Genomic DNA, 27968 nt, shown 5'->3' with positions numbered 1-27968 from the left:
CTCCTCACTCAGAAACTTAGACGTGAACACTGATTTCCCACAAAAATGGAGCTTGAGGAAAAACGTCTCCATAAATTATTACGCATTATGAGACAAGTGGACAAGGACATCAAATAGGATGAAGGATTAGAGGAAAAGCAAACCATGCTAAGTAGATCTCCACCGCAGGGCTTCCCAGGTGTGTCCCATAAGAACATCTCTCTGACTAGAAGGTCTGAGGGAAAACGCTCCACATCTAAATTATTTCAGGAAATTTGTTACCAAGTCTTAGAGATTTCCAACATGTAACACTATATTAGAGCTCTGAGGCATGAAGCTTTTAAAGAAAAGACACCTGTTCAGTTGTGTTTAAGTAAGAATTTTATGTTCACATTTAAATAGAGAATCTCTAACTTAAATTCCACCTAAACTTTAATTTTTTTTCTCTACTTTGAAGTCTTTAATTTTTGCTTGCCCACAGTACTTTGAGCTGACAGTTCTACTTACTTCTTTTGCCTGATTCTTTCACTTAAAAAAAAAAGTAATATGTAAGGCTATTTCAGCAAATGCTAGTTTTCATAAATGGCCACAAGCCTCAGTTGTGTTCATCTTTGTCAACAGGGAACTGTTGGGGCCTCTTTCCTTGCTTTGGTTACTTGAGCCTGGCACACAAAGACCACTTTCTCTGGAATCCTTCCTGGGCCAGAACAAACACCTTCACTTCTACACAATATGTCTCATAATTTGGACAGAAAAAAATCCCAACCCACACTCCTCCATGTACCCAAATAAGACACATATTTCAACTTCTTGTTCTTTGGAGGGAATTTAATCAAGAAAAGGTATTCCTTCTAGTTCTTCTCCCGACACCCTTCCAGTCTGTCTTCCCTCACCCTCCGTGGCACATCATCAGCATCAACATCACTCATGTTGACCACTGGTAGTGCTGAACAGCTTGCACCAAGAGGCTAAAACTTGGGACTGAGCTACACACTGCCTCAGGCATTAGGGAGAGGATGCAGAGAAACAAACCAAATATAAGAAGGGCTTGATGGAGCTGACGTAAGCATTGTGGCAGAGTGAGATTTCCCCTTAGACTCACCCTTCTAAGATACAATAAAAAGGACATTTATATACCAGCAGAGGACATTCATACAACACAAAAGACGTCTGAGAGATCCAAGCAGCCTTACACCTGAAAGTGGAGGGGCTGGAACCTCCAGAAGAAGTGGAAAGAGGTAAGGAGAACTCCTCTCCATCCCCAATGGCAGCAACCTTGGGACTGTGTGGCTCTCAGAGAGGAGGGGAGAGGGGTGGCCCTCCACAGGAAAACCATCGCTCTCCAAGTTCCCTCACAGCCTGTGGGAAACTCCCACATGGAGGGGACTGAACTGTTGCAGAGTGTCTTCATCAAGCTAGCACCCCAGGAGAGCACACAGCAAGGGAAGAGTGAGAAGCCACCTGGATCAGGCAGGTGAAAGAAAGCGGCCCTCCCCCGGCCCAGTGCTTTAGCTCAGCCGGTTGGCCAGAGCGTCTGCAGACCATGGAGGGCTCAGGATATACAGCTCTTGACCCTACCCAGTGGCAGCAGGTGGAAGCTGTGACCAGATATTATCAGTATGAGGAAAAACAAAGCTATGGCTTCAAACAGTATGCAAAAATATATTAAATCTCCAGACCAGAAGGAAAATGACAAGCACCCAGAAATCAATCCTGAAAGCACAGAAATTTATAACCTAAATGGGAGAGAATTCAAATAACTATCATATAAAAGCTCAAGAAATTAAAAGAAAACACAGATAGACAATTCAATGAAATCACTTCTTCACAAAAGAGATTGATACTATAAAGAAAAACCAATCAGAAATGTTGGAGATGAAGAAAACAACGAAGGAGGTAAAAACAAATCTGTAATCTATAAAGAACAGAGTTGACAATATGGAGGAAAGAATTAGCAACACAGAGGATAGGCATACAGAAATGATCCAGATGGAGAAGGAGAGAGAATTAAGACTAAAAAGAAATGAATACATTCTCTGAGAAATATCTGACTCAATTAGGAAATGCAACATAAGGATTATAGGTATTCCAGAGGGAGAAGAGAAGGGAAAAGGAGAGAGAACTTGTTCAAAGAAATAACAGCTGAGTACTTCCCAAACCTGGGGAACAAGCTGGAAATACAAGTGAATGAAGTCAATACATCTCCTAATTATATCAAAATAAAAAGACCCTCTCCAAGGCATATAGGAGTAAAGCTGGCCAAAGTCAATGACAAAAATATTAAAGGCAGCAAGAAAAAAAATCTAACATACAAAGGAATTCTGATCAGGCTCTCAGTAGATTTCTCAGCAGAAACATTACAGGCTAGCGGAGAGTGGAGTGATATATTCAAAATTCTGAAAGACAAATACTTTCAGCCAAGAATACTCTATCCAGAGAAAATATCCTTCAGATATGATGGAGAAAAAATAACTTTCCCACATAAACAAAAGCTAAGGGAGTTCATTGCCACAAGACCCCCACTACAAGAAATGCTCAAGAAGGCCCTCACGCCTGAAAAAAAAAAAAAAGAGAGAAAGGGGATACAAAGCCTTGAGCAAGGAGAAAAACAGGTAGACAAAATCAGAAACATTGCAGCTCTCTATCAGAATAGGTTAGCAAACACTTAATTATAACATCAAAGATAAAGGGAAGGAAAACACCAAAAATAAATATAACCTCATCACTTTAAGCACAAACTCACAACACAAAATGGAATAAGTTGTGACAATAATAACTTAGAAGGAGAAGAGGAGAGGGATGGCATTGACTTAGTCTAAGGAAGTAAGAGGTCATCAGAAAATGGACTATCTTATCTACAAGATTTTTATGCAAATTTCGTGGTAATGACTAAACAAATAATCAGAACAGAGACACATATGATAAATAAAGAGAAAAATAAGAAAACCATCATACAGAACTACCAAATTCTGAATTGATAGTCTGAAACACACGGGACAAAAAAAAAGGAAATGCAGAAAAACTGGAAAATGAACAATAAAATAGCAACATTAAGACCTCATATATTGATAATCACTCTAAATGTAAATGGATTGAATTCTCAAATCAAAAGACACAGAGTGGCAGGATGGATTAAAAAAACAAGATCTAACAATATGCTGCCTCCAAGAAACACGTCTCAGCTCTAAAGACAAACACAGGCTCAGAGTGAAAGGATGGAAGACAATACTCCAAGCTAATGCAAACAAAAGAAAGTAGGTGTTGCCATACTTATATCAGACAAAGTGGACTTCAAGAAAAAACAGGTAATGAGAGACAAAGAGGGTATATAATGATAAAAGGGACACTCCACCAAGAAGACATATCACTTTTAAATATATATGCACCCAACATAGGAGCACCAAAGTACATAAAGCAACTATTAACAAATCTAAAAGGAGATACTGACAATAACACGATAATAGTAGGGGATCTTAACATCCCACTTACATCAATAGATAGATCATCCAGACAGAAATTCAATAAGGAAATAGTGGACTTAAATGAAAAACTAGACCAGATGGACTTAATAGATATAAAGAGAGCACTCCATCCAAACACAGCAGATTACAATTCTTCTCAAGCATGCCTGGAACATTGTCAAGGATAGACCATATGTTGGGAAACAAGGCAAGCCTCAATAAATTTAAGAAGATAGAAATCATAACAAGGATCTTTTCCAACCATAGTGCTATGAAACTAGAAATCAACTACAAGAAAAAAACTGAGAAAGTGACAAAGATATGGAGACTAAACAACATGCTACTGAACAACAAATGGATCACTGAAGAAATTAAAGGAGAAATCAAAAAATATCTGGCGACAAATGAAAATGAAAATACACCATACCAACTCATATGGGATGCAGCAAAAGCGGTCCTGAGATGGAAACTCATAGTAAGACAGGCCCACTGTAACAAACAAGAAAGTCCCAAATAAGCAATCTTAAACTACACCTAACAGAATTAGAAAAAGACAAACAAACAAAGTCCAAAGTCAGCAGAAGGAGGAAAATAATAAAAATTAGTGCAGAAGTAAATGAAATTGAAACCAAAAAAACAGTGGAAAGGATCAATGATACAAAGAGCTGATTCTTTGAGAAGATAAACAAAATTGACAAACCCTTAGCCAGACTCACTAAGAAAAAAAGAGAGAAGGCTCAAATAAATAAAATTAGAAATAAAAGAGGAGAAATTACAATGGACACCACAGAAATACAAAGGATTATGAGAAAATACTATGAAAAACTAGATGCCAAAAAATTGGATAACCTAGAAGAAATGGATAAATTCTTAGACTCATACAACCTCCCAAAACTGAATCAAGAAGAAATAGAGAATCTGAATAGACCAATCACAAGTAAAGAGATTGAAAGAGTAATCAAAAACCTCCCAAAAAATAGAAGTCCAGGACCAAATGGCTTCTCTGGAGAATTTTACCGAATATTCAAAGAAGATTTAATACCTATCCTTCTCACACTATTCCAAAAAATAGAGGTAGATGGAACACTTCCTACCACATTCTACGAGCCCAACATCACCCTAATACCAAAGCCAGACAAGGATAATACACAGAAGGAAAATTACAGGCCAATATCGCTGATGAACATAGATACAAAAATCCTCAACAAAATATTGTCAAACCGAATACAGCAATACATTAAAAAGATCATATAGCATGATCAAGTGAGATTTATACCAGGGACACAGGGATGGTTCAACATCCGCAAATCAATCAATGTGATACACCACATTAACAAAACAAGGAATAAAAACCACATGATCATCTCAATTGATGCAGAGAAAGCATTTCACAAGATCCAGCATCCATTTATGATAAAAACTCTCAACAAAATTGGTATAGAAGGAAAGTACCTCAACATAATAAAGGCCATATATGACAAACCCACAGCCAACATCAGACTCAATGGGAAAAAACTGAAAGCTATTCATCTGAGAACAGGAACAAGACAAGGGTGCCCACTCTTGCCACTCTTATTCAACATACTACTGGAGGTTTTGGCCAGAGCAATTAGGCAAGAAAAATGAATAAAAGGAATCCAAATAGGCAACAAAGAAGTGAAACTCTCACTGTTTGCAGATGACATGATTTCATATATAGAAAACCCTAAAGAATTCATCAGAAAGCTATTAGAAATAATCAACAACTACAGAAAAATTGCAGGGTACAAAATCAACTTACAAAAAATCAGTTTCATTTCTATACTCTAATAACTAACAGAAAGAGAACTCAAGAATACAATCCCATTTACAATTGCAACAAAAAGAATAAAATATCTAGGAATAAATTTAACCAAGGAGGTGAGAGACCTATACAATGAAAACTATAGGACACTATTGAAAGAAATCGATGATGACATAAAGAAATAGAAAGATATCCCATGTTCATGGATTAGAAGAATAAACATAGTTAAGATGTCCATACTACCTAAAGCAATCTACAGATTCAATGCAATCCCAATCAGAATCCCAATGACATTCTTTGTGGAAATAGAACGAAGAATACTAAAATTCACATGGGGCAACAAAGACCCCGAATAGCTAAAGCAATCCTGAGGAAAAGGAACAAAGCTGGAGGCATCACAATCCCTGACTTCAAAATATACTAGAAAGCTATAATAATTAAAACTGCATGGTACAGGTACAAAAACAGACACACAGATCAATGGAACAGAATTGAGAGCCCAGAAATAAAACCACACATCTACGGACAGCTAGTCTTCGACAAAGGAGCTAAGAACATACAATGGAGAAAGGAAAGTCTCTTCAATAAATGGTGCTGGGAAAACTGCACAGCCACATGCAAAAGGAATGAAAGTAGACCATTTTCTTTCACCATACACAAAAATTAACTCAAAATGGATCAAAGACTTGAAGGTCAGACCTGAAACTATAAAACTCCTAGAAGAAAATATAGGCAGTACATTCTTTGACATCGATCACAGAGGGATCTCTTCAAATTCCATGTCTATTCGGACAAGGGAAACAAAAGTAAAAATAAACAAGTGGGACCGGATCAGACTTAAGAGCTTTTGCAAGGCAAATGAACCCAGCATCAAAATGAAAAGACGACCCACCAGCTGGGAGAAAATATTTGCAAATCATATATCCGACAAGGAGTTAATCTCCGTAATATATAAAGAACTCACACAACTGAGGGTCGGCCCAGTGGCACAAGCGGTTAAGTGTGTGCACTCTGCTGTGGCAGCCTGGGGTTTGCAAATTCAGATCCCAGGCACGCATCGGCGCACTGCTTGTCAAGCCATGCTGTGGCGGCATCCCATATAAAGTAGAGGAAGATGGGTACGGATATTAGCACAGGGCCAATCTTCCTCAGCAAAAAGAGGAGGATTGGCAATGGATGTTAGCTCAGGGTTGATCTTGCTCACAAAAAAAAAAAAAAAGAACTCACACAACTGAATAAAAAGAAAAACAACCTGATCAAAAAATGCGCAGAGGATATGAACAGACGTTTTTCCAAGGAAGATATACAGATGGCCAATAGGCACATGAAAAGATGTTCAACATCACTAATCATCAGGGAAATGCAAATCAAAACTACTCTAAGATATCACCTTAAACCCGTTAGAATAGCTATAATCACCAAGACAAAAAATAACAATTGTTGGAGAGGATGTGGAGAAATGGGAACTCTCATACACTGCTGGTGGGAGTGCAAACTGATGCAGCATCTCTGGAAAACAGTATGGACATTTCTCAAAAAATTAAAAATAGAAATACTTTATGATCCAGCTATCCCATTACTGGGTATTTATCCAAAGAACCTGAAATCAACAATCCAAAGAGGCTTATGTACCCCTATGTTCATCACAGCATTATTCACCATAGCCAAGAAGTGGAAGCCACCCAAGTGCCCATCAACAGATGATTGGATAAAGAAGAGGTGGTATATATATACAATGGAATACTACTCAGCCATAAACAAGACAAAATCGTCCCATTTGCAACAACATGGATGGACCTGGAGGGTATTATGTTAAGTGAAATAAGCCTGACAAAGAAAGACAAACACCACATGATTTCACTCGTATGTGGAAGATAAACTAACATACAGACAGAGAGAACAGTTTGGTGGTTAGCAGGGGGAAGGGGGTTGAGGAGTGGGCACAAGGGGTTAAGGGGTGCATTTATATGGTGACTGACAAACAATAATGTACAACTAAAATTTCACAGTGTTATAAAGTATTATGACATCAATAAAAAAAAAGAAAAGAGTGGCTTGACATGTGATCTGGAAGTACATTGAAGCTACAACTGGAAATGCACAAGAATTTTCCTGAATGTCTGACCAATAAAGATAAACAATAAAACAGTGAAACAGCTTGTTATATATAAAGCTCTTAAGGCTGCACTGAAGCAAGTTTCTCACATATTTAGGAAGAAAAAAATAATCTTATCAATACCCCTGTGTTCCTAAAATAAATAAAAACAATGGGATGTCCCAAACATTTACTTATTTGAGAACCTAACTCACTGATCTATGCTCCGTGACCCACATAACCTCTTCCCACTGCTAAACTGTATTACGCAGCACTGGAGTTTTACTAAACGGCTCCCCCAGAAGTTGGGGGCTGCCAAACAGCAGCAGTACATTCTGTTGAACGAATGGATGGATGCAGAATCAGCCACTGTATGACAGAACCCACGAAGCAGATGCTGCATGAGAACCATGACTTCAGTGCTGCTGGTGTTTATTCCATATGACTTACAATTTTCTACACCCAATATTGTGGATGCCCCCCTTACCCTTGTTCTCTGGAGTTCTAGAACAGGATGGTGATTCTAATAGTTTGCATTTAGTATCCTAAGAAACATTTATTCATCTACAAGCCTTATTAGGAAATAATTTCCAAGATTTACTCTACTACTAAGCAAAGAACAGTCACTCTTCCCAGGAGAGACTTTCCTCATGGGGGAATGCAATGTGACAGTGATGGAAAGTAGGGGATGGACTTCTGCACAGAAAGCTGAGTCAGCCATGTGGGCCTGCGTGGTCCATACAGTGAGAGAGAAATGTCTCAGCATCTACACCCCAGAGAGACACATTATGCCCTATCCCCGGGGCCTCCCCGTGGCCATGACCTTAGGAAGACGTGATATGGTCCTAGAATCATTCGTTTGGCAAACAACAACAAAAACTTAGTTTTGAAACCATTACACCTGCTTTGAATGCTTCTAACTTTAGGTTCTAGAAACATGGGATTTCATAATTAGAAACATGTGGTTCAAACCTCAGTGTGAAACTTGTATTCTTGTCCGAGGCCCACTCCTTTGTCAAGTGACTTTGCTTCTTCCACTGTGTTTCATAACAGATCCCTCAAAGCTAGCTGAGGGCTTTTTATTTTTTTAACCTCTGTGTGGTCCCTGACTCCCCTCGGGTCCCAGATCCCTCACTTTGGGGCCTCGGTTCAGCAATGTAACTGACAAGTCCATTTTGTCCAGCAAGGGCTCCTTTTATTCATTCGGGGTGGGTTTTTAAATGTGGTGCAACTTTATAAGCTTGCCAGGAAAGCGAGCCTGCCAGGTGCAGAGAAGCACAGAAAGCTTGTGGAACCTCCTGACCCGAGGGGCACCCTCGACTTGGCTACGGCCACAGTTGCTGGCACCGAAAGGGCCAAGTGGACCTCAGAATGAGATCAGGGTGTCTACTCCATCTGAAGCTCATATTGGGGGTTAGGGCTTCAACATATGAATTTTGAAGGGACACAATTTAGTCCACAGCATTTCTTAATAGTTACCTGACACGGGGCAACTTATACATCACCTCCAAGTTTTGTTTTTTAATTTGTAAAATGTACATTATATTCATTTCATAGACTCACTATGAGGCTTAAATGATATAAAATAGATTAAAAGCTCTCAGAAAATCCTGGAAACTTCTGGGTCTTGAAAAATCGATTATAATTATTATTAGGACCATTGTAACTTTACAAGGATGTTGGTTAATCCCTCCCTCAGAACTCTGCTCCCACACTGCTGCAGTCTACTCCAAGAGCAGAATGAAACCACACACACTTTCCAGGATGGAGTGCCCTGGAGCCCACCCCAGTGATGTGGGCCCCTCCTCCGCCAGCCACTGGAAGGATTCCAGCTGTGAACGTCCGCATCCTCAGCACCAGCTCCCGGGCTCCTCTTCCCCACTGACAAGATGCCAAGAGGCAGGAGTCAGCTTCAATTCTGCCCTGGCTTGGCACACCTCTGCCAACAGCCAGACTGCCCTTAAAAAAAGTTCAACCAGTTATCCTAGGAAATGAAAGAGGATTGATCTGCTGAAGAAGACATTATTTAAATAAGAGATTATAGACAAATCGCATCATAAATCTAACACAAGATCGTTCAGGAGTCTCAGATGAGAAATGTCTCGCATTCACGTAGTGCTTCACTTTTTAGGGTTATGTAGTCCTTGCATTTACTTACCAGAGATGATAACCCCTGACTCTGCCTCCCAGTTCTTATCACAAGGCTCGCATATGAGTGAGAGATATGGAAGAAGCCTTCAGGTATTCAGCCCTCCATCACCATAGCTATTGTAAATTTATTACCTGGATTAAGCCAGACCATTTGAGATTTGCTTATCTGGACTGGATAGCTCTGACTTCTCTTCAAATTGCTTCCACTGAGCTGTGCTTGGCACTCTCCCATCAATGTACATAGAAGAAGATTATAAGCAGATTTTTGAACTTTATGGTTGTATTTTCTGTAAGAATTTCAAAGATGTCTTTTATTATATCATAAGGACTAATGGGAAAAGTCCTTTCAGGCCTCAAAAAAAGAAATAAATAGGCTCTTTCTAACCTCCTTCTTTTATTTGTACTATTGGCACATGGATCATGTAAGGGATTAGATTTCGCCCCCTAGGCTACCAGAAAATGCAAAACAAAATTTGTATTCCATCTCTAAAATGTGTATATGACCTTTGGAAAGCATTTGGGGCCATAACTTTGCTATTGGATTTATCTTTTTTCCTCCCTCCTCTCAAATTGCATCACTTTTAAAATTGGAAATCTTTTCATATTCTGTATCTTGGGTGAGCCTTGTCAAGTCCTTTCTGAAATGAGGTAGGGTGCAGTGGTTACAACTCCTTTTTCATGTGCACTTCCCAGCTCTGATCAAAGAACACTCTCAACGCCAGCGATTGCCCCAAGGCTGTTCCCCGGGCAAGACCCCCACTCTGATCAGTGGTCTCTATTCGTGTCCAGAACTCTCTCCACTCCTGTGCCCTGCCTGCAGGATTCCATGGCAAAACTTCAAGTGAAAGATCACTTTCATTTTTAGCCAATAAGAGGGGCCCCAAAAGTCCTTCAAGTGTCCTGGAGACACCCATGCTGTCTCCTGACGCCGTAAACACATAATCAAGGTTCTTGTTATTGGTTTCCTTGTTTTAATACCAGTTTTTGCAAAAGATAGGCACAATTTTCAGCAATTATTCTAAGAAAGTCTAAATTTAATTAAGTTCTATTACACAAGGCAGCATGAGCAACATTTGCATGGTCCATTGAGTCTCACAGAGCTCTGGTTATTTAAATATTCCCTCACTGAATATCACAGTTGCAACTCTTAAATTAAAGTCCTCACATCTCTATGGAATAAGTTTAATAAAAATGTTTGAAAAGAAGTGGGTCATTTTTGTTAAGTTTCTCAACTCATTCCAATAGATGCCACATATTATAATCTGTAAAGCCAATTTTTAATGTCATACAAACCAAATAACTTAGACTTCAAAGACTAACATTTCAAGTAATTAGTGACTATATTCTTTAGCAATTAATCATGCATACATTCTCTTTTGAGTCTTTTGAAATTTTGTTCAAGGGCAGAACAAAGGTGGTGAACCTCTGAACTTGACTTCTCTCTGAGAAGAATATACAATATAGATATTTCTATAACTACATAGTGGTTTGGTTTCTTTTTCAGAATATATATGTCTTTTGCATAACAAAATCCTGAAAGATTGTGCCAGACCCCAAGAAAGATTTTTATAAATTCTGTGCACTCCTAGGTATAGATTATAAATGTGGTTTGAAGAAAAGCCATAGACAAAAATGTTAAGTATAAATATATTAATGAAAGCCATCAACCTACACATTTATCTCTTAATTTATTTTAATTCAAATGTTTTACCAGTTTGCTTTTACAGATATAAATACAATTCTTGAGTTATCTGGCTAAAATATTCTATCCGAATTAAACTTGATGGCTTGCTGCCATATTGAATTAATCTGGGAACAGCATCCCAGACTTTGGTTCAACCCAGAATGAAAACAAACTACCTAACAAATCCCTTCCTCCGGCTTCTATCCATTATCATCTACAAGTTATCAGGAATGGATAACCAAGGAGTTGTAGTTTCTTCTAAAGCAATTTAATTTATTTTTGATTGTCTTGTATAAGGAACTTAGTCATGATATCATTTTAGAAGCTTCAATTTTTTTGTTTCTTCTGATTTAAAAAATAATGATCATTATAACAAATTAGAAGAAATATGTGAAGAAGGAAATAAAAAATGTTAATAACTTTGTAAGACAGATAGCTGATTCCAGTAGTTTGTATACATCTTTCCAGTGACACTCAATAAATCAATAGCCTATTTTATTACATGTTCTCATGACTTGTTCCTGGTGAATAGGAATACCACTGATTTTTTTGTATCAACAATGTAGTGAACTCTCTTACTAGTTCTAACAGCTTATCTATAGATTCCTTGGATTTTCTACATTCCATCTTTTGTGAATAAAATTTTCTTCCTTCCTCTTTGAATTTTTATTCCCTTTATGTCTACTGCTTGTCCCATTACATTTGTTAGGATTTCCAATAAAGTGTTGAATTAAAAAAAAATGGTAAGAATGGTTATTCTTTTCTTTTTCTTGAAGAGAACACTTACCATGTTTCACCTTTAAATATATTTGCTTTAGGTTTTTCTTTGTTTTCATGCTACATTCAGATATTTAAACTTTGCTTTTATTCTTAAGATGGTTTTTCTTTTTTAGTCATGAAAGGGGACTGAATTTTGTCGTATATTTCTTTTGAATCTTTTGAAACAATCACACATTTTCTCATTTAGTCTGTTTATATGATTGATTACCTCAAATGATTTTCTTATCGTGATCATCTCTGAATTATGGGAAACTCTACTTGATCAGAATGTGTTTTTTTTTCATACTGATGAGTTTGATTTGATGATATTTGCTGGAGTAATTATTTTATTTATGTTTGTAAGTGAGATTGAGTTATGGATACTGTCTTTTTTCAAGGTTTTTTGACCTCACAAAGAGTTGGGAGAGTTCCATATCCTTTATTCAAAAAATCGAAGGGACACCTAATTCTGGAAAGTTTGATGAAACCTACTTGTAAAGTTTTTGTGAACATATTTTTAAAAACAGAATCACTGATTTTATTTACATGGCTATTTAGCTTATTTTTCTTGAGTCGATTTTGGAAATTTATTATTTCTCAAAAAAAATTATTTCACTTAAGTTTCCAATATTTTTTGCATAAAATTATTCACTGTATTCTTTTTCTAAATTTTATAGAATTTCAATTATAGTTATAGCGAGGTTTCAGATCCTTTCTCCTTCTTAATATTGCTTACTTGCATCTTTTCCCTTTATTTGATGCTCAATCTTGTGAGTTTATTGTTATTTTTAATTATGATCTCATCATCAGTGCAGTTTTGTAATCTCTGGGATTTCTTTTCCTGACTTGTGAAAATGTCTCTACAGAGTGGCTTGAGCTTCCTTCCACCAGAATTCCACAGGTCGAAATGTTAATTTGTGAACTGTTAGCTCCCACACAGCACAAAGGACTTCCCCAACACTGTGCTGAGACGCCTGACCTGTCTGTGGTCTGCTGCCACCTGCACTAGGCCATCACTAAGGCAGCCCCAGTCTCCGTCAGTCTTTGCTGAGTCTTTGCTCAAGAAAACACAATGCTGCTTATTTATCAGTACATTGGCCGACCCACAGAGCCAAGCCACGTTCAGTAATTCTCCATTGCCCTCTCCTTTCCATTTCTCCAGAGCCCCTAGTCCACTAGGAGTTCTCACTTTTCACTTCCCCATAGCCTCACCCTCCCTTTTGTTCTCTCTGTTCTCTCTTTAGAAACCTCCCTCACCTCTGCATTAGTTGGAGTTCAGCTCAGTCCATACTGGTCCCTCTCCCCCACTGCAGAGTCTGAAGAGAGTTGGTCTTGTCACTTTTAACAAGTGTCCACTGCTGCTGCTCCTTGACAAACCCGTCCCCCACACCCGCACGACGTACGTAGGAAAACTGCACTCTAAGCCCAGGCATGTCACAGACTTAAATATATCTCCCCCTGCCAACTTCCATCATCACACAGTCTAGATTAAAAACTTGATTCAAAGGATGTGTTCTGGATCTTCTGACTCACAATATCTGTGGCTAAATTTCCTGTCCTCATGTGGGATCACAGCGCCAATCACTGGGGCCTCCAGCCAGTCTCCAACTCCCAGAGTCACTGTGGTATTATTAACTGTCTGACATTACTCTGGTTTTTACTTCTCTCTTCATTTCTAGCACCTGGGGGATTTTGCTTACTTTTTTTTTTCTTCCAAACTAAGCTATATATTTCCCAAAACAAAAAATATACATATTTACCCAGCATTTTGTGTTTGTAGTAGGAGGGGTTTCATGAACCTCAGCTCCATCTGCCATGTCACCAGAAACTAAGTGTATTCTCTATTCATACTTCAGCACATAATACAGACACTGACGCTTAGTAGGACTGGCAAATCTGTTGAATAATGAACTTTCTCATTAACTTGTTGCACAAGTATATATTTTACATAGTTGGAACCCCACTCTCATAGCTTTATATTTTGTTTCCAGCATGGGCTTCTTGATGTGTGATGAAAGCTCTCTGTTCAGATTCATTCTCCATATAATTGAACTGTTTGATTCCCACAGAGTTCCTCCTGGAGAAGAATTAGCCACTGGGGATAATGAATAGAGGACAAAGGAACATTCCAATGAACTACATCAAGTTAACCTTGAAATTTGCCCCAAGGCCCACATAACCCATAAAATGTTATTCAGCTAATCAGAACAGCCCTGCTCAAGGATCAGAGAGGATTGTTTGGAAAATAGCAAGCCTACCTCACTCCCAAATCCTACCCATCAGCTAGGACCCCAGAGAACCACTGCTAGTTTTGCCCGACTAATACACTGTCCCCATGCTACAAGGTCAACTTTCTGGCCCCTGGATATAATGATCCAAGGCCATGTCCCCCTTCACCTCTCTGGCCTGGACCCGTCTTCTGAATTCCAGACTCCCACTCCCTACTTGCCAAAGCCACTTGGATCTCTTATAGGCTTGTCAAGCTTAACTTATCCAAAACTGAACTCCTAATTCCCCCCCCAACGACCATCTTGCTGTGCCCACATTCTTCTCAGGATAAACAAATACCAATCACATTCACTGAGTTGCTCAGGCTAAACTCCTTGCAGTTAACCTGGAGACCTCTCTTTCTCTCATGCTCCAATCCAATCCATTAGCAAGTCTTACTGGCACAACCTTCATAGCATTCACTCATCTCTAGTCCTGACTCTGGTCACCTGATTTCCTGGATTCTGCACATTTCCAACTCTAGACATACATGACCTATAGTTGCAATTCTGGAAATGTCCTTCTCCTTGGAACACTTTCAGAGTGTAATCTCCTTAGAACAGCGTCAGTTTGTGGTCCACACTTTTAACCCTAGGGCCTGGTGAAGCATCTGGTAGGCACTTGGTGGGTGACTGAGGAAAGCTAAATGACCACTGGGCACAGCTCATGGTCAAGAAGTTAATCAACTTGACAAAGTCTTGACAAGGTTGAATTTTACCTGAAGGTCAAGGAATCCCCTGACCCTTTTGTGTTCTGGAAAATGGCTGCCTGCAAAGAATCACTCTTCCCTGTATGACTTAGATGAGATGCGTGATGCCCTCTTGTTTATCCATGACAAGGCGAGATAGAAACTCTCCAAATCTCCATTCTTTGCCTCATAAATGGTTAGCCGAACTGTTCTGTCCCCACAGGTCAATCAGAACAAAATGCGTGTTGATGTCTCTCCAGGCCCTGAACTTGGGCTCACCCTCAGCCTAAGCAGCAGACAGCCCCCTGCCCCTCAAGAACCGGCTGGCCTCAGGTACAATGGTCTCTGATCTACTATCCGATCATCCCTGTCACCCCACATCCCACAGCCAGTTCTCTCCAGCCTTGTTTACTCCTTTCCATCAAAGAAACCCTCTTTGGCCTAGCTGGAGACCCTCGCAGGTCTTATGGTCACATTGTTGCCCCCTGTTGCAATGGTCCCTTTCCCCCTTGAAATAATCCTTTTGAATAAAAGTCCCCCCTTACTAAGTTAGGCTTTTTTTTTTTTGATATTGTATCATCCTGTTGATAGAACAGGATGTTAGTCAGGATTTCTTTTCAGTGAAAAGAAACAACTTCTTTTCAAGAAGGCATGGCCCCCAGTCTGTGCCTACCCACCACCAGTGGCTGGAGATCACCGTCCCCTCAGCATCCATTTCAGTGGGCAGTGACCCTCATTATAGGAGTTTGTCTTTACACTGAGCCACAATCTGCCACCTGTATATTCTACCCATGAGAACCCTCTGAAGCTATACAGAATAACTCTAGTCCCTTCCCCAAGATATAAGTACTCAATTATTACATTTCTCCCTTGAAACCTAAACATCTTCTCTTCTCCAGGTTAAATAATTACACTAAAGAAATACAACATTTGTCACATCATCCCTAAACTCTGGTGTCCAGGCATCATGGAATGATGATCCTCTCTATGACTGTCACTGAAAAAATAAAAAATTTAAAACACCAACCATCTAAAGTACAGAGTAACATTCCAACAAAGGAAAACCCACATCAAAATAAATTAGAACAACTCCAATCAGTGACGATAAATTAAAAAATCAAAACCACCCAGGATGAACGAGTTTGCTGGAACAATAGGAGAAGGGCAGGCAGCTAAGGGAGCAGCTGCCCAAAGCAGAAGAGGAAGGACTGCTCCCGAGAGAAGCAGACAAGCTTGTGCTCTTGCATCAGGCATGCTAAAACAATGAATTCTAGGGGGCTCAGGGATTAATAAACTTTCCAGAAGGTGAAAACCACTGAATAGAGAGAAATACTGAATGAGTGATGTTAGATAAACACTGGCCCAGAAAAACTATCATCAGCCAAATGGACAGGAAAAACAATAATAATAAAGGGGAACTCACACATTTTGAAATAGCATCCAGTAAATTCCACAAGTGATGAAATCAAGATAGCAGAGAAATCAGAGAATTGTAACACGGAGCACCCCGCACCCCATGGAGAAGCAGATTCTTAAGAAGACAGCTTCTCTTCTGCTCCAGGACTCCTACTAGCTAAAGATATTTTTTTAAACTTTAAAGAAAACAAAAGAAGTTCCAACATTTGCAAGGACAAAAAGAAGAAGAATGCCTCAGATTTCTTCCTGGGGACTTTGAAGAAGGAGAGAGCTGCAGGGGAGAGCTGCAGGGGAGAACTGAACAGTCAAAACAAAGGTAGTCCCCTAGGCAAATACTGCATTCCTTTATGCTGACTGAACCCTGTGAAGGCAAAGAAAAATGTCTCAGTAGTTGGAAGACACGAGAAAAATCTGTAAGCACAGACCCATGACTACAAAAATCATTACAAGCAGCACTAGAGATCTGAGAGCAGATTAACTAGTGAAAATAACAATAACCCAAAAGATAGTTGATGACATACAAGTGAACACTATGAAGCTCTGCTTTCCAGTTAGCATACAAAAGTCTCAAGAGACTATCATTCCACCCTAACAAGGAGCTGGATACACTATGAAATCTTGGCTGGGTTTGTTGTTGCTGTGGTTTGTTTTCTGTGTTAATCGTTAGAGAGCTAAAGATGCAAAAGCACCCAAGTGGACTTAATCCAGAAAGTGATAAGCCTTCTATGAGAGAAGAGATGCCTTCATCGCTGGCAAAGTGACTGGCAAGGAGGAGGCCGCCAAAGTTCTCACCAACGTTATGGCCGTGAATGGCCTGGCCTGATGCTTTAGACACCAGAAGAGCACCAGCCAGAGAGCCCAACCCCAGCCCTTTCCCATAGGTTCAGCAAGTGCACAGGGGAAGTTTGGGCAGGGCAGGAGAGATCCTACTAGGCTGTCTGGGCCTTAACTGAGAACACTGTGAATGCCCTCCAAGGGCAGCAGAGCAGAGAGAAACTGCCAAAGATAAGGGAATCAGGAACACAGCTGGAGAGCAATGGGAACGCTAACTCCCAAACCCAAAAGCCAGCGGCCAGGTTGTAAATGGAGAGACTCTAATAGCTCAGAAAGCTGGCCACTGGAATATCAAACTAAAAAAAAAAAAAAAAAAAAAAAAAAATCTCAAGTCAAACTGGTGTTCAGATCCCAAGCCCTGCTAAAAGCAAAACCCTGATCAAGCCCTGAAAACATTTGAAGCCAGTGGGGAACTGAATGCACCTAGCTGGCAGCCAAGTATAGAGGCACAGGAGACAGCACCACGTGTACACCAGGATGGCTGAATTTACAGAGACTGATAATACCAAGTGCTAGTGAGGAGGTTTAGCAACTGGGACTCTCAGAAATTGTTGGTAGGAGTGTACAATGGTACAAATCCTTTGAAAATTGTCAATTTCTTGTAACTTTAAACACAGACCTAACCCACAACCCATTCCTTTTTATTTACCTAAGAGCCATAGAAGTGTACTTCCACAAAAAGACTGGTGTGACAATGCCCATGGCACTGTATTCATTATAGCCCAAGCTAGGAAGGACCCAAATGTCCATCAGCAGGATAATGGATCAACAGATTGTAGTGTTTTTGTACAACAGATACTACTCAGCAAGAAAAAGGAACCAAAATACAAATATGCACGGCTCTATGGAGGAATCTCAGAAATATTATGTTGAGGGAAAGAAGCCAGACACAAAATATCTCATGTATGACTCCACTTATATGAAGTCTAGGAACAGGCAAAAATTATCAAAAGAGCTAGAAACCAAACAGTAGCTACCTCTGGCACGTGGGGTGGGGTGGGAATTAAATGGTAATGTACAGGAAAGAATTTTCTGGTGTGATAGGTGAATGTACATAACTGGATGATTAAGATCTGTGCATTGTATTGTATGTAAATCATGCCTCAATAAAAGCTTGATCAGAATACAGAAGCAAACAAAATTCATTCTGAAAACATATTCAGAGAACAGCCTGGAGAAAATATTGCATTTTATAGTGGAAAACTGAAGAAGAAGGATATGATGGGATGTGCGAGGGCCTGTCCCAATGCCCCATCACAGAAGTCTCCCAGAAGGACTTGAGTCATGGAGTACACGCGCCGTTACACGGAGAGAGCTTAGAATTGTTCCTTGTACAAAGTGGGCTTCCTAAATGGTCATTACTGTTAATAATAGAATGTAATGGTAAGAATGGCAGAAAATAATGAAAGCTAACTTTTTTTTGAACATAATAAAATCCTAGAAAATAAATTTAATCACATGCAATTACCTCTTGTCTCATACAAACAAAAAGTGTTACTGTTCCATAAAGTAATAAATACAGAAACAAAAAGAGACAGCAGAGACTAAAAATGATGTTGAACATATGGGAAAATGGAGTGCAGAATTAATAAAATACTAAAATGACCTGGAATTTTTTTATAAGAAAGAAGACACTACCGCATTTAAGATGAATAAAAATATTTAAAGCAGGTCAAAAAACTTTGCTATCTATACAAAAACACTTAAAATCAAAAGACATATACTAAAGTTCTAGAATGCACAAAGCTTTACTCTGCTTGCACGAGTATAAAAGTGTCAGAATTGACTATAAACTATTCCAAGAATACTGAAAACTACACAGAATCTAAGCACACAAAAATGCAAGCCCTACTCACAAACACAAGTGCAATCTATGTAATTGCATTATCAGGATATGAAACACTAAGCTAAGCGAGAAATAATAAAAATATTTGAAGATATGATGATTATTATATTAACGCCTAGGAAGGTTCAGGAATGATATGTGTACACTTATGCATATGTGTATATAAGACAAGAAAAAAATAATTCTGGATAAGTTATTTTTTCCCAACTTGCTAAAGATTGAAAGTTTTACCTAAGAAAATATACAGAATTCATGTAATATTAAATTTACCATAAGGAAAATAATACATCATACATGCTGAAAAAATACATATGTATAACCTAGGTGCCAGGCTTTGTTAAATAACTGAAGTCAGCTTTTGTGACAATGTTTTTCAAACTTTCAAATAAGTAGTTAAATCTATCTAGATGCATAAGAAATCTACTAAATATTTTTTAAATGTAACAGCTGAAAATTTATCACCAGGTTTGTAGTGTATAAAAAATTAATAATAAAAATTATCACTGGTTTTGACAGGTAAGATTCATTTTCATTCATTTCTAAACAGTGTATAATTTCAGTATGATTTCTTCTTTAAGATAATGAGAAGAGGATTTTTCTTTTTCTCACTGGAATTTTATAGGCCATCTATGTGTGTGCTTCCAGATAGCAACTCTGGCTTGTGTTCCTGCATACCCTATGCTTAGAACCACACCTGGTACATCACAGGTGCTCCACTGAAAATTGCTGAAATCACTGACTTTGAGCTTCACCTTCGTGAATCCACCAATAATTTATTTATGGCCTAATACATGATCAATTTTTTAAAATGTTCTAAGATGTCGTATTGTTAGTGCCGTCGAGTGGATTCTGACTCCTAGTGACCCCTTGTACAGCAGAGCAGAACCCTTCCCAGTCTTTTTGTGCCATCCTCTCACCTTCCAGCGCTGTATCAGACAATGCTCCACTGCTAGTCATAGGGTTTTCATGGCCAATTTTTTCAGGAGTGGCCAGCTCCTTCTTCCTAGTCTGTCTTAGTCTGGAAGCTCCCCTGAAAACTGTCCACCATGGGTGACCCCACTGGTATTTGAAATCCCCATGGCATAGCTTTCAGCATCACAGCAACATGCAGCCACCATACTATGACAATGGACAGATGGGTGATGTGGTTTCCTGACTGGGAAAGGAACCCCGGCTGCAGCGGTAAGAGTGCTGAATCTTAACTGCTGGACCACCAGTGCTGGCTGAAAAAAGATGTTTAGCAATTTATTTTCTTTTCCAACTACAAGATTTTATTTGTGAGAATATTCTTCTCACAAGTATTCTTATACCTTCATCCTAAAAACTAAAAGTAGACGACTTCTGGTAATGGTGGTGGTGAAAAATCCTCCTACAGATAACAATGAGGAAAACTAGACAAAAAGAATAACTGTTAGAAGGCACTGGAAAACCACCAAAATCAGGCAAAAAAGCCTGAGAGAGTTTACTTTGAAAAGACTGTCTACAAAGAGTAAGAATTATGAGTTTGTGGCTTTTTGCCTGAGGGTGCTCCCAAAACCCTCTTTCTACTCCAGTCACAGGAAAATCAGAGTCTTACTGCCTCCAGCACAGAGTTAGTGTTGAGGGAACTGCTGGAAATTTAGGGGGGAAATCTTTGAAGTGAGAGAGCTGCAGAAAGGATAAGACACAAAATCCAAGTCCTAACTCTGTCCATACCCTGGCCAACCAATAAGCAAGCACGTACAGTGGAGAGTCTGAGGAGCTACCAAAAGGAGGTGCAAATGGGAGAGGAATCTATCCTTGAAAGACAGAACATATCTGTGAATTTGCTGCTCTTTTGACAACAGCACTTCCCAAGACATGTGCAAGAGAAACCTGAAGCTGTACTGGCTTGAGGCGTCAGAGCACACAGGTGGGATAGACAGAGAAGCTGGAAAGTTAGGAGAGAAACCTGGGAGCAAGGAAACAGAGAGCGAGGCTGGGCCTAAATACTAGCAGAAACTGCACGAGTGCATGGCTGGCCACTGAACTGCACAGGCACAGTGAGACCCCAAGGTGGCTGAAAAGAAGCAGCTGCAGACAGAGAGGACCGCCAGGCCGCTGCACGCCACAGGGGAGGTCCATGTTTACAGGCGGAGTGCAGGCAGGCCACGTGCCTACTGCATAAAACCATCAGTTCTCAGAAGAAACTACAGAATCCAGAGGTGCTGCAGCATCGTATCTACGATGTACAGTTTTTAAACAAAAATTAGTAGCCATAGCAACAACAACAAGAAATATGTCTGCCCCAAGCTGAAGGACAAACACAATAGAAACTGACTCTGAGAGGGTCCAGATGTTGGATTTTATAGACAAAGATGTCAAAGCAGCTATTAAGATATGTATAAAGAATTTCTTTAAATGTGGTCTCAATGAGTCTTAATGAGTGAACACATAGGGAATCAGAACAGAAAAATGAAAACTATATAAAGAATTCAGTGGAATTTTATTCCAATTTTTATTATTATTCAATTATCCAATTACTCCAATTCCAATAAATTCCAAAATTTATTCCAACAATATGTATTGTACTTTTACAATGACTGAAATGAAAAAAAAAATAACTAGATGAACTCAACAGCAGATTGGAGAGGGCAGAAGGAAGAATCAGTGAACTTGAACGTATATCAATAGAAATTATCTAATTAAAAAATAGAAGAAAGATAAAGGAAAAATAAACAGATCCTGAAATACCTGTGGGACAATATAAGAAATTTTCATATGTGCAGTGGGAGTGCAGAAGGGTAGGAGAGAGAACAGAAGCAGAAAAGTAACTGAAGAAATAACGGATATAAATCTCACAAATTTGGTGAATTTAGCAAGGTGGAAAGATACAAGATTAATAAACAAAAATCAAATGTATTTATATATTGAAGCAACAAACAACTGAAAAATGAAACTTAATAAAACATTTCCATTTAATATTAGGAAAAAATAATATAAGGAATTGAATTAACAAAGTTGTGCAAGACCTATACAATAAAAACCATAAAATGCCACTAAGAGAAATTGAAGAAGACTTAAATAAACAGAGAGATATGCCATGTTTATGTATGGGAAAACTCAATCTGGTTAAGATGTCCATTCCCTTCTATACTGATCTATAAACTCAATGTGATACCCATCAAAATCCAAACAGGCATTTTGTAGAAGCAGAAAGCTGATTTTAAAATTTTATGACAATACAAAGGCCAAAGCAAGTTAATAAACAAAGTTGGAAATCTTATAGTACCTGATTCCAAGACTTACAATAATTCTACAGTAATCAAGAGTCTGACATTGGCATAAGGATAAACATGTAGATAACGGAACAGAACAGATGGTCCAGATATAGGCCAAACTTATATGGTGAATTGATTTTTGACAAAAATGTTAAGGTAATTCAATGGGGAAAAGATAATCTTTCGAACAAATGGTGCTGGGACACCTGGATATCCATATGGGGGAAAAGCAAACATTACCCTTACCTCCCACCATTTACAAAAATTGTGGACCACAGACAATGAATCAGAGACCGAAAATCATAAAACTTCTGGAAGACAACTGTTGGGCAAGAGGGAGAATCTCCCTCCACCCTTTCCCTTAAGGTTCTTATGGCTGGCCAAATAATTAAAAGACAGGTTAGCAGGAGAAAACTATACCAAGTTTAATAACATGTATACATGGGAGAAACCAGGGAAACTGAGTTTCTCAACAAAATGGCAGAGATTCTCATCTTAAATACAATCTTCAGCTAATGACAAAGGAGGATGTTGGGGGTGGGGAGAGACAGTTATGGGAGATTACCAGAAAAGTACAGCAAACAAGAATAAGGTTATTATGCAGATTCAAGGCCTCACCTTCCACACTGATAAGTTTCTAGAGACGAGGTCATAACCCCTCTTCCCAGTACAGAGAGGGAGATACCTTTACAAATGGAGGTTTCCCTTATAAATATAAATGTTTTTCTGGCAACTTTTTTTAGGGCCACCTAGAGAATGTGGCCGGGGAGAGACAGAATTTTTGATAAGATGGGCTTGTTGGTGCCCTTCCTATTGTAACATCTATTTTACATTATACTACAGCCATCATATGGTAGTGGCTCCTTCCTGAAACAGAACTTCTATGTGAAATTCTTTAGGCAGTTTGGGGGAGGTCAAATGTCGGTCAGAGAAAATAATCAGGGTAAAGAGATGTATTTCAGGGTGGCCAACTTTGATCTCCCACACAACACAAAAGAAACTTTAGTAACCTTTAATTAGGCAAATATGTCATAGATAGGACACAAAAAGTATAAACCATAAAAAAAAAATTGATCATTAGACTTCACCAAAATTTAAAACTTCTGCTTTTTAAAAGATGCCATTAAGAAAATGAAAAGGCAAGCCATTGATTGAGAGAAAATATTCACTTTGTATATCAGACAAAAGATTTGTATTAATCTATTCAAGTCAATAATAAGAATTAACTCAGTAAAAAAAACAGCCAAAGATTTGAACAGGTACTTCACAAAATAGGCTGTACAAACGGCCATAAGCCATAGGAAAAAATGCTCATCATCAGTAGTCATAAGGGAAAAGCAAATTAAAGTCCACAAGAACTACCAGAATTCCTAAAATGCTGCCAATACCAAGTGTTGACAAGGATGTGGAGTAACTGTATAATAATATAATAACTCACAAGTGCTGTGTTGACCCAGTTTTGAAGTCAGGGCTGGAAACACTCAATTCCCCTTCTCAGGCAGTTTGCTAGGCTCCTACTCCAACTACTTCCCTTATCTGGCTCTAACGTTCTTGAGGTAGAATACATACATCCCCAACTGCCAGAGGCCCCAACACTTCACACCCAGGAACGGCCCCTTGAGACTGTGGAATTTTTCAAAATACTCAATCCCCAGGAAGCCCAGGTAGCTCCACCTAGATAACTGCAGGCCACTTACCATACATAAGGCGCCTACTATGGTTCCAGTTTGCTGTCACCCTGTACTTGGATGCAAGCCACTGTGTGGCCTCATATGGAAGCCTTCTCCTTTGGAGCTATAAGTAACAAAGAGTTCTGTCTTTCATCTATCCAAAAGCCTCTGTGTTGCGTCCTTCCATCCAAAGAACTTGACGTCACGTTGTTATAAAACAAACTGCAGCACTCAGGCATTATTGAAGGGAATGCAAAATGGAAAAGCTACTTCAGAAAACTGTTTGTCAGTTTCTAACAAAGTTAAACATACACATATACTCACTCCCAGCAATTCCATTCCTAGGAATCTACTCAAGATAAATAAAAACCTATTTCTGCACAGACTTATACGTGAATATTCATAGCGGCATTATTCATAATAGTCAGAAACTGAAAACAACTCAAATGTCCATCAAGTAGTAAATGGATAAACTGTGGTATATTCATACAATGGAAAGCAATAAAATGTGTATATCCATATGATGGAATATAATAAAATGTGGTATATCCATACAATGGAATTTTTTTGATTGTTTGCTGAATTCAGATGTTGGAAAAATCATAAGGCTTCTCAACTTTATGTCATTTCGGTACAGAATATCTAGAGACCCAATTAAACATATGAGCTCAATCAAAATATTCTTCCCCAAAACTGATATATTCTAAAACACAATAATAAAATTTGAAAATTAAATCTTAAACACACATGGAGGTCCTGTCACATAATAGGCTCAGAGACATGTCAGAATTGTCTGATTTGAAGGTTTTGTTTCAACAACAGTAAGTAGAAAAAATTTCAAAAGCTGAAGGTTTTTTCCATTTGTTGAATACTGTGATTAAAGATTTCCAGTTATTTTGAAAGAAACATGCAGCCAAAATATTGAGAATTCATTTACAAAAATATGTCAGAAAATATTGTTAAGCCCTTAAGTTGACTCCAAAGTTGTTTTTCCAGGGCTGAACCATTTCTCAAGGAAATCCAACTGAAGAAAGAGGCACTGCTGCCAAGCTGAAAATTTATTTTAGTCACAAAAAGATATGTTTATAAGAATATTTTTAAATGTTGACAAGTACAGTTTCTATATTTATTTGTAGGATATCACTGCTTGGACTAATAATGAATTATATGTGCACGACAATCAACTTCAAATGCATTTCTACTCTACTGGTTCCTTAAGTTACTAAGATCATGTTTTTATAATGATGCTCTGCTCTGCCAAAAATTTATTCATAATGGCAGTCAAAAAATAATTTTACTTTCAATATTGAATTTTTTAAAATGCATCTAAAATGGAATTAGCGATTGCATTAGATGTTTTACCTTTGATAGAATTAATTTCAAAAAGCTTGCTTTGATTCCAGTAATTGAATTTAAAAAACTGACTTTGTTTTTGAAAATAATTGATTTTCTATTTGAAGCATTTGAGAAACTCATATACAACTGACATTATTTAATTTTTTGCTATGTTTTTCTTCTGCTATTGGAGCCAACATATGAACAGCTGTTGTTTTACTTTTTATACAAGTACAAAAAACTTGCAATTGAAAATGAGTGAAGTCAGGGGCCGGCCCAGTGGCGCAAGCAGTTAAATGCACGCCCTCCACTTCGGAGGCCGAGAGTTCGCAGGTTCGGATCCTGAGTGCGCACCGACGCACTGCTTGTCAAGCTCTGCTGTGGCAGCATCCCATATAAAGTAGAGGAAGATGGGCACGGATGTTAGCCCAGGGCCAATCTTTCTCAGCAAAAAGAGGAGGATTGGCATTGGATGTTAGCTCAGGGCTGATCTTCCTCACAAAAAAAAAAAAAAAGAAAATGAGTGAAGTCAGTGTGGAGTAAGTGGCTTTCCATGAGAATTCATGGTTCAGAGAGTGACAGGTAAGTACACTTTCTATTGCCACACATGTTAAATCATTGTCTTTAGACAATTTTCTTAAAATTACTACTAATTTTTCAACTAGAAGCCAATGCCTCTTAAGCAGATTTATATTTTATGGTTAGTTTGTATCTGTTCAGTGAGTTCACTGCAACCCCCATCAATGACTAGACAAAGATTGTGCAAATTACAAGTTCATCATCAATAGCATTGAGAAACAGAAAATCAATAATAAATGTTTGCTAAATGTTTGTTTTGTTCCTAATTTTGCTCCTTTTTTTTTTTTTTTTTGAGCTCATCGCTAATGAAATGATTAGTTGCAAAACAGAAAAGCATTATTCAGGCTCCCGTCTGGGAGGGCCGCACAGCTCAAATCAGGCTGCAGGATGCTCATCTCTGTCCACACGGACCACCTTCACAGGAGCTCCTGTTGGGCCAGACTTTCCAGTCTATCTATACTTGTGCTGCTCCTTCGGGGTATGATCGTCAATTTTCATCTTTTTGGTAATTTCAAATTATCAAGTTTTGCTAGTTTAGTTAGGAATTGTAAAGGCATTTTGAGTTTAAATATAGGGAAGAGGCAATTTAAGTGAGGTGAGCTTTTCTCTGTATTCCCAGTACATGCATTTAAACCTATTTGCATTCCTTCGGAACACAAAACAGAAACCAAGCTCTTGTCATTTTGATTAGAATTTTTAACCAAATGTTACTAGTGACATTTCAGGAGGAGTTAAAAGACCCACTTGCAGGCACTGAATTTCATTTTAATTTTTTTTTAATAAATTTACATTCCCTACAAAGTTCCTCTAAAGTAAGAATAGAATGGACAAAAATGGATTTCATTAAAACAAATATGCTTTTATTCTCCTCCTGCTTATAAAATCTTAATGAATGAGCCCTTCCTTCAGGCTTTTCATTACCTGTGGGGCTGGGGGGAGCAGTCATAGCATCTTCATTACTCTGATGCTGTATTTTACATAATGAGCGTCAGCTGCCTTGGTGATCATCATTTCATGGAGCCTGGGGGGTGTAGCAGCTGTGTGTGAGATGTCTCTGGCACTCGGGTCGGGTCAGAGCCCAGAGGAGTTATGGGTAGAGGGTCACTGAGGCATTTACAAGAGCTGAACAGACAAAATTTCCTTCCAGGGTTTCTCTCTCAGGTAAGGACATAAAGCTTGGTGTCTTGGAAATATAAAAGAAAAAAATTATATTTTCCATTTAGTCTATACAGCCATTCCCACGTGGGCATGGCAGTGGCGAATGGGGTAGGAAAATGAGCCAGTTCTGGCCCCTGGCCTTGGGGCCGTCCACTGTCACATAAGAGAAAAACAAGGTGGCGAACGCCACAGCCGGGGCACACACGGCGCTTCCTGTGAGCAGGAAGGTGAGGACCGTGTACAGCTGGAGACAGACACCGGCACCGGCCCTTGAACACAGGCTGACTTTTCTTTGTCTAGAAGAGTTTTAATGCATTCCAGGTGGAGCGAGCAACTGAGGAAAAACAGGTGGAGGGCTGCGCCCGTGGCTCTGTGCAGAGTCCACGTGGGGAAGGCTGGGTGTAGGGAGCCAGGGCACCGTGGACGGGCGGGGAACATGCAACAAGTTGGTGTCCTTTCCAAGGGGCTGGTGAGAGGGCTTCAGAAATCTAATTATTAGGAGAGACATGAATTTGGTGTTTTTAGGGGAAATTGTGGAACACTTCTCATAAATATTAATGACATTTCTTTTATTTGCTAAAACGTCTCCCCTTCTTTAAATTATATATTTTTTTTAATTGTTAAAGGCGAGTTCACACGTATTCCCTCCCATTTTCTCTATCTCCTGTTACACATGAGGAAAATGAGGCCCATGTGGGTCAGGTGATTCCTATGGTGGCACAGGTGGCAGGACCAGATGCAGCAACCCTGCCGCAGCTCTAGGCTCTCCCTCAGGGACTCTCCAACTCGCCCGCCTGGATTTCATGTGTCTCCCCGTCCCCTTTAGGGGAAGGTGCTATGAGATCTTCTCTCTGTGGGTCTTCAAAGAATAAGGACAAACATTTTAAGTGTTTATCTTGTTAATTTACAGAATGACTTGCTAATACAACTAAGATGGGGAAAAATAAGCAAATGTGAGTTAACCAGAGAAAAGTTGTTTAAGTTGTTCTTTCTGTGCACCCGAAATGGATTGCTGAGTAATGA

The 27968-nt window shown here is 39.0% G+C and overlaps 1 protein-coding gene across 3 annotated transcripts in view; it reads right to left on the bottom strand.

Moving 5' to 3' along the window:
- VWC2 (von Willebrand factor C domain containing 2) overlaps positions 1–27968 on the bottom strand; it is a 125712-nt gene that overhangs the window by 61124 nt on the left and 36620 nt on the right. Inside the window, exon 3 of one of the 3 annotated variants that reach the window (XM_058534789.1) lies at positions 27577–27804. The exons of the other annotated variants lie outside the window; for them this stretch is intronic. Within the exon in view, the coding sequence (XP_058390772.1) occupies positions 27716–27804 (89 nt within the window). The 3' untranslated portion in view covers positions 27577–27715. Of the gene's footprint in view, positions 1–27576; positions 27805–27968 lie in introns of those variants that run through there. 3 annotated transcript variants of the gene reach the window in all.

This window comes from Diceros bicornis, chromosome 41 (assembly GCF_020826845.1).
Source record: "Diceros bicornis minor isolate mBicDic1 chromosome 41, mDicBic1.mat.cur, whole genome shotgun sequence".
Classification (NCBI taxonomy): domain Eukaryota; kingdom Metazoa; phylum Chordata; class Mammalia; order Perissodactyla; family Rhinocerotidae; genus Diceros; species Diceros bicornis.
Note: the sequence above shows the minus strand (reverse complement) of the source record. Positions and strands in the feature narration are given on the sequence as shown.